Source organism: Ruditapes philippinarum, unplaced genomic scaffold (genome assembly GCF_026571515.1).
Source record: "Ruditapes philippinarum isolate M1 unplaced genomic scaffold, ASM2657151v2 ctg3956_1_1_1_1, whole genome shotgun sequence".
Taxonomy (NCBI): domain Eukaryota; kingdom Metazoa; phylum Mollusca; class Bivalvia; order Venerida; family Veneridae; genus Ruditapes; species Ruditapes philippinarum.
In genome coordinates, this window is record NW_026858936.1 from 44874 (window position 1) to 60708 (window position 15835).

A 15835-nucleotide genomic window follows, 5' to 3' on the forward strand; every position below is an offset into this window, starting at 1 on the left:
ATCATTTGAAATTCCAGATTTGTTGTTTCAGATTTCGGATATATTAAAAGGAAAAGTTCAAACCAGAATGGACACATTCAAATTTCGGGTTCCGAAATGGGGCCCCTGGGTATAAAATATCTACATCTTTAAATTTTGTATGGTGGCTGATTTGCGCGTTGCGTTGTTATTATCGTCTTTGGCGTTTGGCGCTTTGTCCTGTTGCCGGTAGCGCCAACACAATGCATAAATGCGTTCCAAATCAGCCACCATACTTTTGTCCGATAATCGAGTTGTCGCAAACGGACAACGGATACATGGAATTCAAGCCATTATGTTAAGGATTGTCAACACTTTTATTTAGCCATGACGTGAAAGACTCTGATCTATCATTATTATTTATCTATATATTCAAACATACATTATCATATATCAGCAATCAATCAAACCCAGTATGCAACTTTCACCATAAAGTTCTGCTGCTTTCGATGTAAGTATCCTTTCTAGACTTTCTTTCACTAATAAATCACTCTTGGAACACGACAACGGAACAGGAAACAACAAATCTGTCCTAAGATCATCTGTGTCACACCGAATTGGAAACTTTTCATATAGAACACCAAAGGGTGCAATTTATTGATAGCGCATTGTGAATCTATTCGACCCTTTACACCGATAAGTATTCTACCAATTTCATGAGGAGCTGTATTCGGAGTAAATTTTATAATCAAACTTTATGATGACAAAACATAAGTTTCAATACAATAGATTTTTTTGTTCGTCTTGAAACAAAATGCTATCTGTCTGTCTGTGTCAAAATGTATTTTTGTCCGTCCGTCCGTTTACTGTCTGTCTTTGTGTTCTTTTACTTTGCTATCTATCTGTTTATTCGCGCGTCACTATGCCTGTCTTTGCAGAAAAAGATAAATAAATAAATAGGTAAATAAATACATAAATAAAAAATCCAATTTTTTAGCTTTCTGAGAACATATATTTATTTTTGTCTATTCCCTTGTTGTCAGTTCTGACTAAGCTCTATAAAAGATGATATATAGAAATTATATATTCTTTGAAACATAATTGGTAACTCCTCCTTTTTGTGGAGGGTGGGAGATGAGTCAAAATTAACTAATACGAGTATAAATAGATGTTTTTTAATTATCAGAACATCTCTAAGAAGCTTTGTTTGAATAAACCAAAAGTGAAAAACATCCAGAATCATCTACCATAAGAAAAACAGTACCAGAAATATTGTCTCGTTTTAGTTTGCTTTTCTTTCTATCGTCAAGAACAACTTTCGTTGTCCTTTTCCTGATGACCATTATTTTGGTCAAGGGAGCTCTATTCGGCATTAGCCAAACTATTCGCTATACAGTGTGTCATTATTTTAGCCACGGTATCTGTATTCGGCACTACCCAACATTTTCGCTACACAGTGTGCCATTCACCTTCGGTATTCTGTGTGAAAGATTTCCTTTAGGGTGTGATGGAGCACACAGCCGACATTTAACTGAAACTGTCGTGTTGTAATCTTTGCTATGCCGGGTTATTTGTGTTTACAATTTCAATTTTATGTATGGATAAATGGACAATATTGATGCCTCTTCCTTCGAATGGAATGATATAGCACTTTATTCCTCGATAATTTTGAGACAACTATTTATCGTGTATCATAATGTATAGGTAAATAGTATATATAGTTAAACCTGCGTTAAAGACCACCTTAAAATAAAGATGATCCTCTAAATAGGCCACTCTTCAACAAATATACATTGATTAAGTAGAAAAGAGAAAACTACAAATGAGCCGCGTCACGACAAAACCAACATAATGGGTTTGCGACCAGCATGGATCCAGACCAGCCTGCGCATCCGCGCAGTCTGATCAGGATCCATGCTGTTCGCTATCAGCTTCTCTACTTGTTATAGGGTTTGTAAGCGAACAGCATGGATCCTGATCAGACTGCGCGGATGCGCAGGCTGGTCTGGATCCATGCTGGTCGCAAACCCATTATGTTGGTTTTGTCGTGACGCGGCTCAAATAAAGACCACTTGTCTCACCTTTAGGTGACCTTTGTTCACATGTATTTTGGGGGTAATATTTCGAAAGTATGTGCAGGTATTAATGTTTTAAACATATATGTTCCATGCATGCTGTTTCCAAATAAGAAGTTTTGTTTAAACAGGATATAACATATTTATCCTCAGAAAAAAGAGACTGTAACATACATTATCAAGACAGACTCGTACCTATTACGGTAAGGGGATGGGAGTAAATCTTGGAAATGCATATAGTAAATCAATGATCAGAGATATCAAGAAAAATTAAATATTTCTATTTTTTTTCGCATAGATATTTCATAACAGAGACACTGATTTTCTGTCACAAAATATTATTTGACACTTGGAAGTGTCTATAAAAAATTTGATCTTCAAATGGGAGGCAAATTAGTCAAGAACACACAGTTTTAGTTATCTGACTTGATGTTTATTCTGAATCTAAAAGTAATTGAAAATCATTTTAATCTGAACAAAATAATTGTAAAAAGATTCTGTAAGTATTATAAAGTTATTATATTTGATGACTGTAGACGTATTTTGTGTGTTTTAGTTGACTGGATCATCTGTTGTTATTGTAGCGTTCTTATCTTAATGATGTCCATATGATGACGTCATTTAAGAGGGAGCTATAACATACAAAATTAGGCATGAAAATGTTTTCAAACAATCAGTATAAAATTGGAAAAGATTCAGAAACAAAAGATAACTCTAACAATTGCAGGCAACATAGCCAGTGATTAATTCATCGTAAATCTGACAAATATTCACATATATTCATGTTATAGGTTGCCATCTTATACAAAAATATACTTGTGTAAATTACATTTTGACGTTTAAAACACTTGGATATCTAAATGTTACACATTGCTTTTCCACATGTTTTTCCAACAGTTTTTTATTTTCCTAAACATTAATTAAATACATTGGAAATTGATCAAATTTACATACGCGTGCTTGCTCGTTCACAAACGTACGCCATGAGAAGAGTACAATCTGCGTCGTTCCAGAGACCAGAGTCATACATCTCCACACAATCCTCATTATCATTTTGGTTATTCGGCTCAAATTCTTCCCATTTCATGTACCCCACCGCATTTCCGCTCGATACCCAGACATAAACGCCTTCGGTCGTTAGATCATTCAATCCAATCCAAGCTGTAAGAATTCCAATGCATGTAAGGCATTAACGTGATCGGAAATACAACATGTGATGTAACTGTATTCCTATAAGTTTGAAGAATTGTGTTAAACTGTATTAAAATTTATCTAATAATTGCATTGGAAAGTGGTTTTCACTTAAACATTAATTCATTTATCAGATTACTCAGCTCAACCTTTTACATCAAAGGTCAAGGTCGATGACGTTTATTTAAAGACAATTCTCTGAGTATTTGGAAGATCTGATACCATAGATATTTCAATATTAAAATCTAACTTCGCTTAATTGTGTTAAATATTGCAGGCAAAGCAAAACAACATTAATTTTTCAGTTCAAATCTCGGAATATCCTTGGGAGGTGGGGGTACATGCCCTTTAATTGTGTAGTAACGAGGCTTGTCTTACTTTTTTTTCTTAAAGTACGTATGAATTCACAACGTCACACATAACGTGTAAAGGCATCCTAAGAACGCTATTCATTAATAAAATGCACTTTTTTGAGCTCGCTAAATATCTGGCACATTGGCAGTATTTTCTCAACCATTTGACTTCAATTATATTGAGGCATTTATAAAACGAAATCGTACATTCTCAAGCGTTGTATTATATGTTAATATTCCCCATATCCTACTTAACACGTGATGGTCAGACATGCCCTATAAAGATGTGTACGTGCAAATACATATGCACATATAGCGAGCATAACATTGATCATTTTTGTGTCGCCTGCTATAAATAGAGATTACTTCTCTTCGTCTGCATGCCGTCCGTCTGTTCGTCCGTCCATACGTCACGAACTTGTCCTGACTACTACTCAAAAACCGCTGGTGCAATTTCATCTAAACTTTACAGGAATGATAAGTACCAAGTCTAGGTGGCATTTTTCAGTTCTATGAATTTTGTCAGATTAATGGCCCTTTACTTTTGTGTTCTGTCCAGACAACTTTTGTTATTACTTCTACATTGTAATACAATCTGATGAAACCTTACAGGATTGATTGGTACCTCAAGTACGCATAATTGATATGTTTGTAAGTTGAATGATTTCTGACTGAGTTATGGCCCTTGAATTAAACAAAAGCGTTTTTGCCTGTTAATGATTTGAGTGTCTCCTGCTACACGGTAGCTACAATATGCTACAACGTAGCCTCGATATATAGGAAACAAACTGGTCAATCACCCCTCAATACAACTGCTTAATTAGCTATCATCAGGCGGCATATTTGATCACTGATCGCTTTTGTTTGTATGGTTTAAGCAACCATCATGTCTGAAAAGAACACATTGTTATCATTACCTCTTATATCTTTTAAGTCCCTTACGAAATTGTTCTCTCTCCGATTATTGATCTCTACCAGGCCGCCTCCAATATCAATGCAGTCGTCCTGTGAAAAATATCGGGGCATATGTGAAGTTAATGGCTAGCAATAACAAGGTAAAAATCCTGTAATTCGATTTTTGATGCAAATTATGCAAAATACAACGTATGCTTTATACTTTACAACATGGCAGGTTCGAATTTAGGATTATGTAAGGGGTAATTCGTATTGTAGAATGTTGATTTTATTTAGATTTTTTCTAGTTTTCCTGCGCAATACCCGTTTCACTAAAAATCACTTAATATCAAGACTTTGATACAAATATCTAAGGTCTATTGTCTGATGAAACACTTACCCTCGCGTCAAACCAGTTAACAAGAGTATCACTGAAGAAATAGCAGCTACTTTCGAAAAAGTGCCAACCGGCTGGGCATGATTCTAAAAGAAAAAGGAACACATGATAATAATTGTTCGTTGTAGTTCTTTGCAAACATTTATTTCATTGAGTCAATGTTATTTGAAATGTAAATGTATTTATATAAAGCTGAAAAGATCTGTGTTTTATGAACTGGTAAATATGTTTATGTTACCTTCACAGTCTGTTCCACCAAATTCAGGAGGGCATAGGCAGACGTAATCTTCGTCTTCTCCAACATCACACGTGCCACCATTGCCGCACGGGTTTGAGAAGCAAACGTTGGATTCTGCATTGATATCAAAATAAATTGCACATCCGAAGAAACACAGTCATGTATATCTTTATTATACCACTTAAGTAATTCATATGATCAGCCGAAAGAAATTAACAATGCTTTAATTGAGATGATAGAAGAAAGGTCATCAAGTAATACCGTTTGTAACGTTTTAACAAGAAATTAATAAATTACAATTTGCAGTATGAATAGTCCGATTTCACTATGTATATCAAAATACCATGTAGTAGTCTATGTTAATAAAAGACACAAAAATGGAACGAGAATAAATCCAAATAAAGCTGACAAGTTGGTACAGTATGTGAATATTTCTTAGCGTAGATGTTCAGAAAGATGACTTGATTGAAAGAAGCGATAGGCACCAAACAATATAACTATATAAATATGATGCAAAAATCCTCAAGTATACATATACATACCGCTATATATTTCATGAGTGTATCACTTATTTACATCTATATACACTCGGTTTTAATCAATAAGTAATTTTTATAATATGTTTAAAGACAGGTTTTAAATAGATAAACTTGTGAGTCCAAAATATAAAGTATCAGTTTATGGCTTTTTTCGGTTTGAAAAAATATCTCTGGAAACCCACTGAATAATCTCAAGAAAACCAATGAAAGATCTCTGGAAGAACAGTGAAAAATCTCTAGAAAACCTGTGAAAAATCTCTAGAAAACCCAGAACTCTAGAAGAACTGTGAAATATCTGTGGAAAACCAATTTTTATTGTATTATAAACAAAGAAAAGTAGGATATATTCACCTTCGCAGTTACGACCACTCCATCCATCTACGCACGTGCAAGTATAGTTGTTTACTCCATCTATACACGTGCCACCGTTCAGACATGGATTCGGGTCACAATCGTCAATGTCTAATAATCATTTAAGATAACCATTTATCAATAAAAGACAGCAAATATGTAATATGTAGCAATATCTATTGCCCTGTATTTTTATAATGAAAAATACAATGGAAAAAAACATTGTATCCTTAGAAGATATTACATGTATATAAATCAAGTTGAAAAAGAGGATCATTTTCTTTTTGTTAGTGTGTCCTTTTCAACTCGTTAAGATAGTTATTATTATACATGGTCTAATATAAATAAATTCAATAAACTTGTATCAAGACTCAAAAGATCTGCTCTAGTAAGACTTGCAAAATTTGCAAAATTGAATATTTAACTTGACATTACTTAAATTCTATCGGAATAAGTGTAAGTTTTACCAGGGTCTTTGAAAACCCCTGGTTTTATGGACAAGTTTAAACCAAGTTACATGATATAAAAGTTAGAAAACAATATCAAATTTGAAAATAAATACTTACTTGTTTCGCAATAACATCCAGTGAACCCAGAGTCTGTACAATTGCAAGCAAGGAACCTATCTTGGACGTAACATTGTTCCGGCTCCATGCAGGGACCTAGGATTTTAAAAAAAGAAGTGATTCATAGTAACTAGAAAATTTGATTAAACGCCTATTTCGACGTACAAAACATATTCAATGGCGTTGTACAATATCTAAAAGATATTAACATAAGTAAATAAAAATACACTCTATTATGCATTTACATCAGGGAATTAATCAAAGACATTTAATCTTAACAGAGCAGTAATTTCTAATCGCAGTTTAATATTCAATCACATTTAATATATATCTAACCATAAAGTCAGTGCTTAGAATAAGGAAAAGAAGTCCTTAAATAAGTAAGTATTTTCAAATAAATGAAATAGAAAATAAAACCTCGGTGGTTTGCAGAGGTTTATGAATGGACTCAATGATTGTGCGTCTAATGATACAAATAAATAAATCGCAACTACTCTCATTATTTAATATAAAAGGTGGAACAAATGTATCATTTCTTATTATTATTTTTTTATCGAGTAAGTTATTATAATTCACTCACAATTGTAGCATTTCTTTTGTGCAGCCTCGGCAGCGTTGCCAAAGCCAGGTCTTAAACAGGCTGTACCATCCGGACACTGGTCGGAAAAAAGAGGTGTATACATGTAGATAATTTTGATAAAAAAAAATAAATTCTCAGTGATATTGATTCATGAGTTTAGATTTTTCTTTCAATTCTAAACGCGTTTACTTAGTAATACCCCCTTTGTATTTTTATCATCAATAGCTTAAGCCTTAGAAGAAGCGAGTTTGAGCTCAAGTTATTTTAATTTAAATTAAAGTTTTTACAGGCACCACAGAAGAAAAGACAATTCAAAAGAAAAACAAATGTGGTGAAATTATTTAGTTTATCAAAATATTTAAATTACCTCGGGATGTGAGTCACAATTGCCATTATATGGCGATTTTCTTGTCCATCTTTTACCGGAAGTTCCGTTTAACAAGAGTATTGTTATCTGTTAGAAACAATATAAAGAAGTGGAAATAAATCATGTCAAAGTACATAAAGATTTTATTTTGTATTCGGATAAAAATCCTTTTTTATTGTGTTCCTTTCTTCCTTGTTTACTTCCTTCCTTGTTTACTTCTTTCCATCATTATTTCCTTCCTCCCTTCCTTTCTTCCTTCCTTCTTTCTTTCTTTCTTTCGTAGCAGCCAGACAAGGAATACTTATTGTCACCATTATATTTCGTTTGTTATGTAAAAAGACGTAACTATTCTTTGCAATATCCTAACCGGAAATAGACCTATATTAATTTCATGAAATTAAATGTCTTACCGTGAATATGAGAAATCCTCTGAACATCTTTGGAGTCTGTTCAATACTTGAAAATTGTCAAAATGGAAAATAAATCTGAAACAAAACGAATAATAAAAGTTAAACATATCACAAAAAGTTAATCATTCAAGGAAACATAAAAAATATAACTACATTGTATGTTAATTTTTGCCAGCTTTATGTACACCTTTTGAGTCTTATATGCAAATATCTATTGCTATGCGATATAATATGGTTTATAGACATTACAAATCTTGGGATTTATACATAAACCCACTTTATTTTGCACATCATTTAGGCCTATAGGCCTAACATTTGTTTCGACATCGGCAAACAACATATCTAATTACACAAATTATTTCACGGTTGCTTTTTAATTCAATAAAATGTGCATAATCCTAGACGAATAAACATAATGTCAATAATCAAACTTAAACTGCATGTATATTATTATTATTCAATTAGAAATGTTTAAGCTATCTAAATCTGTGCATTTATACATTAGTCTTCACCCTTTTATAACACTGTCAAGATATTCATTTAAACTTGCCAAAAGTTTTTCAATCATTAATATTTTAGCTACTTTGCTTTCATTTTCTTCATCAGTAATTTTAAGACATTGTATCTTATTTAATTCAACTTGATTTAAACTGTAGTTGTTTCATATAGTTAAAACGTATACAATTATGCACAACAACATTATAATATTATGATACAGGATTGAAAAGAAAGACTTTTGTAAATTTCATTCCTGTTGAAAGGTAAAAGTATAACATAATGTACAATAACAACACGTATTGGTACACTAGTTAATATTACTAACATAAAATAATTACATATTTACACTTATAAAGAGTGAAATTAGTAATAATGGTACAATAAAAAAACAAGTGAAAATAACAACTAATGTACAATCATATTGAATTGGAAGTAGGTACGGATGAAAATATTTCAATATATGATATTTTTTATATTAAATTCAATTCAAATCGTTTAATGATTAGAGATGACTGTTTTGTTGATTAAAAAACCTTGAATTATAGTTGCAACAAAGTAACCTTTTAACTTATGATCCTATATTTGAATATTTGATAATTAAAGTAAGATTACATTGTAATTTACAAGAATTGTTGACGCTATAAAGCTGCATGCCCCCATAAGAGCGAGAAAAAAAACAAACCAAAAGACATATACAGATGAATTCTAAAATCTTAAGGAAAGTAAAATTATTTACAATTTAAATCACCTTACTAACGCAGTATGGGTTTTTCTTTGCATTCTTTGACATTGCTAATTTACATAAATCAAAATTACTTTCTTTGTTTGTGTGATAGTATTTTACCTTTTTTTAATACATTTTCAAAATTTTCAAGAAAATTAGAATGAATATGGATGGCATGCTGCTTAAAATAAAAATGTCAAATGTAAAAAATGAAAAATAAAAATTATAAATCAAAATTTTTTAAAATTTTTGGTTTTTAAAGGGCCATTATACAAATGAAAAAGGATTTAATGACTGCAAAAAAAAACAAAGTTTTTTAAGTTCTAAAAGTATTAGAAGTTATTGCAACATAGAGTAACATTGCCTGTTTAAAATAACATTAATAAAATAATAAGTAAATAGCCACTTACTTTCAATTCTGTATCCAACTTCCAAAACATCCAAACAACAGTAATCGTGCAAATTTATAGCCATTTTACCCCTTCCCAATTAGTGAAACATATGCTTGGATACTATTTTTGTCTGATTTTAAATGACTTTGTTAAATGTATTTTGTAACATTTGTTGTTATTGAAGACTGATTTATTCGAATATGTTACATTCAAGTCAATTTCATCTGTCTTTTTTCAGTAACATATATTGATTTATATACGAATTATATCCCCGGACATGTATTAACATTTTATATACTAGAAAAGTAAAATACAACAATTGTAAACAGGCAATCATAGATGGACAACGGCATATTTTAATGTTGAATAGCTTCAGTTTATTCAGCAAAGGTAACACCTGTAAGGGACGAAATTTTCAAAGCCTCCTGTGCCCATTTTAAATGTAAAATGAAAACATAAAATTATTATACACTAAGATATTTTTGTCAAGATTTACTGCGAAGTTGTTTTTTTAAATATCAGTAATAGGTATACATTATTAGGCATTTAGTCTGACCAAGCTCTATATTGCTGACAGTTCAGTCTGTATATACATGTATTTTCATAACCGAAATACCTTAAACTTGGTCTGGACTGTTACAAATTCAAAGGAAGTCCGTAATACTATATAAGCAGGTTATCATTACTGCCTCTCTTCTTGGTTCAGTTATGTTATGCAATGGCTTAAACATGGCGTGACATTTAAAATTGACATAGAATACCTGATACAACAAGCAAATTGTCAAATATTTCATAAAAGAAATATCTGAATTTTATTAAAATTATAGGAATATAGTTTCGTTTTATTATATTATCGATATAAAATAGATTAGCAGGTAACAGGTGGTTTTCTAAAAAAACAATGTTTTAAATAAAAAAATAAAACCTGTACATATTGTATGATGAATAATATAATGTTCAAGTTGTCTTTTGTCTATTATAGTGCCATAAAGTAAACACCATGCAAGCTGGTCATTGATAAAATATATATGTACGCAGCTCAAGTTATTTAGTAAATTAATTAGCCATTACTTAATAACTTGCGCGTAACACAAAATATATCAAAGCAGGTTTTGGTAGAATATTTTTCTAAAAATGTAAAAAAAAAAATACATGTAGTTATTTAATGCTGGGAGTTGTTGACAAGTTTATGTCTAATATATCAAGTAAAAGTCCACCAAAATAAATGAGAAATAGTTGTCGGACATATTTTCAATTAGAATAGTACTAAAACAGACTTTATCTTCGTTTGGATGTCAAATATATACATTAGTTTTACATCTCACTTTGAAAGCACGTGGTAGAACTACTTTCAATCCGTATAAGAGGACGTTCCGATTATATAAACACCTCTCTTATTTGCGGAGAAAGCGGACATTTATCAAGGACATGAATTCATGAATAAAGATGAACAACATTGAATATTTTAACCAAGTCTAACATCAATAAGTATTGTAGATAATCTACATGTATGTCTAATAACATATGGTTTTATATATATGATAAAAAGTCTACATGTGGTTTTGTTGCAAATTATTGAGAAAATAAAAAAATCGATTGAGAAATTCATACTTGAACATTAAAACGGTGTATAAACGTGAGAATGTTTTATGAACAAGAATGGATTTTCCCTAATCAATACCCAAAAAATAACAATAAATAGTACAATGCATGTGATAAATTTTGAATTTTCGGGTGAAAAAACGGGCCAAACTCCATGTATACCAAAATCAATTCCTTTTTTCCCCTTAAAACAAAAAAAAAACATCAAAGATTGGGATTGGGTTTAAAACCAAACAATCGTCTGCCCCCCAACCCCAAACGTTCTTTTTGTTTTTTAACCCTAAAATCGTTGGGCGCGGCCATGTAACCCTTTATAAAAACAGGGAGTAAAAAGAAATGGGAAATTTTAAATAACATGAAAACCCGGGAACCCCCTTTGGGCCCAGTGGGTTTAAAGGGGTCCCCCTTGGAACGGGAGAAACGAAGGTTAAGCCCTAAAAGGAGCGTTAGTTGAAAAGGGGGAATGTTTTTCTTTGGGAATCGTTCCGAAAAGGCCGCTTCTGTGAGCCGCGACCGGGAGTTAAGATGAAAAGGTTACCGATTTCCCATGCTGAGTTGGGGGGGTACAAAGGGAAAAAGCAAAAAGGGAAAAAATTTTCCCCATAAGTCAGAAATGGCTGGCCCTTTCAGTAGGGGTGACACTAAAATAAACAACACCTTTACCTTTAATAAGATGCAAGATCTTGATTCATAATAGAGCTTTACTTCAATGAAATCTGATTTTTGGTCTGTCCAAACATTACATAGAAATATTGATGTATTGATTCATACAACTCGTTTTAAGAATATTTGTGCTCAGGTAAGCGCAGGTGTGAAGAAAGGTTCTAGATTTTGTGCGTATTTATTACAATCAAACACTTTCTTGAACAAGCACGTGCAATTGTAAATTTTAATTATTAATCAAGAAAATTCAACGGTTTTGTTTATTAGATCTACTTTATTAAATGGTATTATACTTTAATAGGAAAAATGATATATATTGAGAAATTAAAGTAATTTCTTTCTTTCTTGTTTATCATATCATATTATCACATTATAAAGGATTGACAACATATGTTTTATTAAACGTGTGTAGAAATCTAATATACAGTATATACAAAAAAGCTATGTGTTTACCAACGTAAAAATGAAAAATACAGATATTAAAAAGTGACAAAAAGTTTTCATTTTTTTATATCATATGTCAAGACAACCAGTACTCTACGACATGGCAAGGCGACATATGCTGTTGTTTTGTATTTTTTACCCACTTAAAATAGAAATGGTGACTATCATATATTGTCATATTAATAAAAAGGTTTCAAGGTTGATATGTGTCTTTTTTCTATGTTTACTATTAATATAAGTAATGTAAAAATGTAAAGTTTGAATTTGCCATGGCAAATTGAACTTCGCCAAGGATGTTCGGTGTTTTCCATTATTTTTGTTAAAGTGCTCAAAACGTATTGGATTTACTTCTAAGCATACTTTAAAAGCATAGATCATGATAAAAGATCACCATGGTACAATGTATTTTCATGGTGAAAACTTACAATTGCAATTAAAACATTTTTTGCGCAAAATTTACAAGAAAGCAATGATTAGGATTTTCTGAAATCAAAATTCATCATCATCATCATAATTATACCGATCATCCTCACCATCATTATAATCATCATAATCATTGTGATCATCATTATTATCCAATCATTATCAAAAGTATCGTCAAGTATCATCATCATTATCATAATTATCATTATGGCCATCATGTCGTCGTTGACGACGTCGTCTTCGTGATAATTACCATCATCATCCTAATTATCATCAAAATCATCACCATAATCATGTAATGTTTTATGTTAAACATCAACATTTTCATCTTCCAAGTGATCATCATCATCACCACCACCATCACAACATCATCATCATCACCATTTTTATCATCCCAGTTATCATCACCACCATCACAACACCACCATCATCATCAACACATCACTATCATCACTATTTTCATCATCCAAGTCTCATTGTCCCCATCATCATCATCATCAACACATCACCATCCCAGTCATCATCATAGATTAATCATAATCATCACATATATTTTCTGTGTAACACATACAGGACTGGCAACATTTGTTTCAGATATGAAATGAGTGACCTTCATTATTTTTATAAAAGTTGATAGTTTGATTTACAAAACATGTTTTAGATAGGAGACGAATGACTTATCTTACATCTACATGAAGCATTTTGCGTTTCACCAGGAGAAAAGAGAAGTCGATAAATAATGAATATATAAAATGATATTCTAATGCAAAACAAGATATTGTAATAAATGATCTGTCAATTCAAACTGTTGTCTGGAGACGGATATTCAATAAAGAAAATATACGCCTACATATATGAAAATAACTGTCATTTTGTGATTTTTCTCATTTAAATATAAGGCCGACAATCTTCTATACATTTATATTTATCTATTTATTTATAATTATGTTTGATTGGTTAGGTTGCTTTCAAAGTGTAGCAAAATTTTGGAAGTCATATGGCAACATTTCATCACATAAATGTTATACGATTTCAAATATATCATGACAAATGAATTCTTCATTGGACCCGCAATTGCAGAAAAAACTTTCTGAGAAATCCATTGCAGAGTTTGGTTCAGCTTTTAATTTTTGACTATAAATACAAAAATGCCATTTTGTTTGATCACCATTGGGTATGTCGGTATATATCTAGAGATATTGTTCAGCTTATTGTGTATTAACCATTATTAGTCTAATACGTGTTGTTATCGCAGTTGTCTTTCTTGTTTACATTTTATAAACATAGAACTTATGGTTATGTTTTAAGTTAAAATTGACATCATCATAATTATATCGATCATCCTCACCATCATTATAATCATCATAATCATTGTGATCATCATTATTATCCAATAATATCATAAGTATCATCAAGTATCATCATCATTATCATGATTATCATAATGGCCATCATGTATGTCATCCTTGACGACGCCGTCTTCGTAATAATTACAATCATCATCCTAATTATCATCAAAATGATCTCCATAATCATGCAATGTTTTATGTTAAACATCAACATTTTCATCATCCCAGTCATCATCATCATCACCACCACCACCATCACAACATCATCATCATGATCATCACCATTTTTATCATCCCAGTCATCATCATCATCATCACCACCATGCTCATCATCATCATCGTCCCAGCATCATCATCATCATCACCACCACCATCACAACATCATCATCATGATCATCACCATTTTTATCATCCCAGTCATCATCATCATCATCACCACCATGCTCATCATCATCATCGTCCCAGCATCATCATCATCATCACCACCACCATCACAACATCATCATCATGATCATCACCATTTTTATCATCCCAGTCATCATCATCATCATCACCACCATGCTCATCATCATCATCGTCCCAGCATCATCATCATCACCACCATGCTCATCATCATCGCCATCCCAGTCATCATCATCGCCATCACAACATCACCATGCTCATCATCATCATCACCATTTTCATCATCCCAGTTATCATCACCACCATCGTCATCAACACATCAACATCATCATCAACACATCAACATCATCACCATTTTCATCATCACAGTCATCATCATCATCCCATTCATCATCATCATAGATTAATCATAATCATCACATATATTTTCTTTGTAACACATACAGGACTGGCAACATTTGTTTCAGATATGAAATGAGTGACCTTCATTATTTTTTATAAAAGTTGATAGTTTGATTTACAAAACATGTTTTAGATAGGAGACGAATGACTTATCTTACATCTACATGAAGCTTTTTGCGTTTCACCAGGGGAAAACAGAAGTCGATCAAAATATGAATATATAAAATGATATTCTAATGCAAAACAATATATTGTAAATTTGTAATAAACGATCTGTCAATTCAAACTGTTGTCTAGAGATGGAAATTCAATAAAGAAAATAAATGCCTACATATATGAAAATAACTGTCATTTACTGATTTTTCTCATTTTAATACACTCATTTTAATATCATGACAAATGAATTCTTCATTGGACCCGCAATTGCAGAAAAAAACTTTCTGCGAAATCCATTGCAGAGTTTGGTTCAGCTTTTAATTTTTGACTAAATACAAAAATGCCATTTTGTTTGATCACCATTGGGTATGTCGGTATATATCTAGAGATATTGTTCAGCTTATTGTGTATTAACCATTTTTGTCTAATAATACCACATCACAAACATGTTTTAATATAGCATATTTAACATATTGTCAAGCTTTCATAAATATTCCATTGAATTAAATGTACAGCAGCTTAAGATTTGTTGTTGTTAATTTTGTTGTTGCTGTTGTTTTTTTCCTCCAGTGTATTTATAAGGCGTTGGTGGCCAAATTGCACAAAACAAAATGTTTTTTTTTCTCTATAAAGCAAGAAATTCTCCCGTTAAGCTCAAATGAATTCTATAAAGGTAGACAAATCATGCGTTAATGACAATACGTGTTGCTATCGCAGTTGTCTTTCTTGTTTACATTTTATATTTCTTTCCCATTACATTCAATGAATGAAACATAGAACTTATGGTTATGTTTTAAGTTAAAATTGACATGTTTTGAAATATGTTTTGAAGGATTTGAATTGTTACTACTTCTAAAAATT

At 31.7% G+C, this 15835-nt stretch overlaps 1 protein-coding gene across 1 annotated transcript; it reads right to left on the bottom strand.

Annotated features, from left to right (window-relative positions):
- Window positions 1–2450: 2450 nt before the first annotated feature.
- On the bottom strand, window positions 2451–9653 carry LOC132754727 (sushi, nidogen and EGF-like domain-containing protein 1). The gene is made up of 11 exons (XM_060745407.1): window positions 9552–9653; window positions 7920–7994; window positions 7510–7596; window positions 7143–7218; window positions 6563–6658; window positions 5997–6107; window positions 5107–5220; window positions 4872–4954; window positions 4495–4582; window positions 2988–3194; window positions 2451–2665 (listed from the first exon to the last, which is right to left on the bottom strand). Exons 2-11 carry the CDS (start codon window positions 7944–7946, stop codon window positions 2655–2657), a joined length of 900 nt encoding a protein of 299 aa, XP_060601390.1. The 5' UTR covers window positions 7947–7994; window positions 9552–9653; the 3' UTR covers window positions 2451–2654.
- Window positions 9654–15835: the final 6182 nt, after the last annotated feature.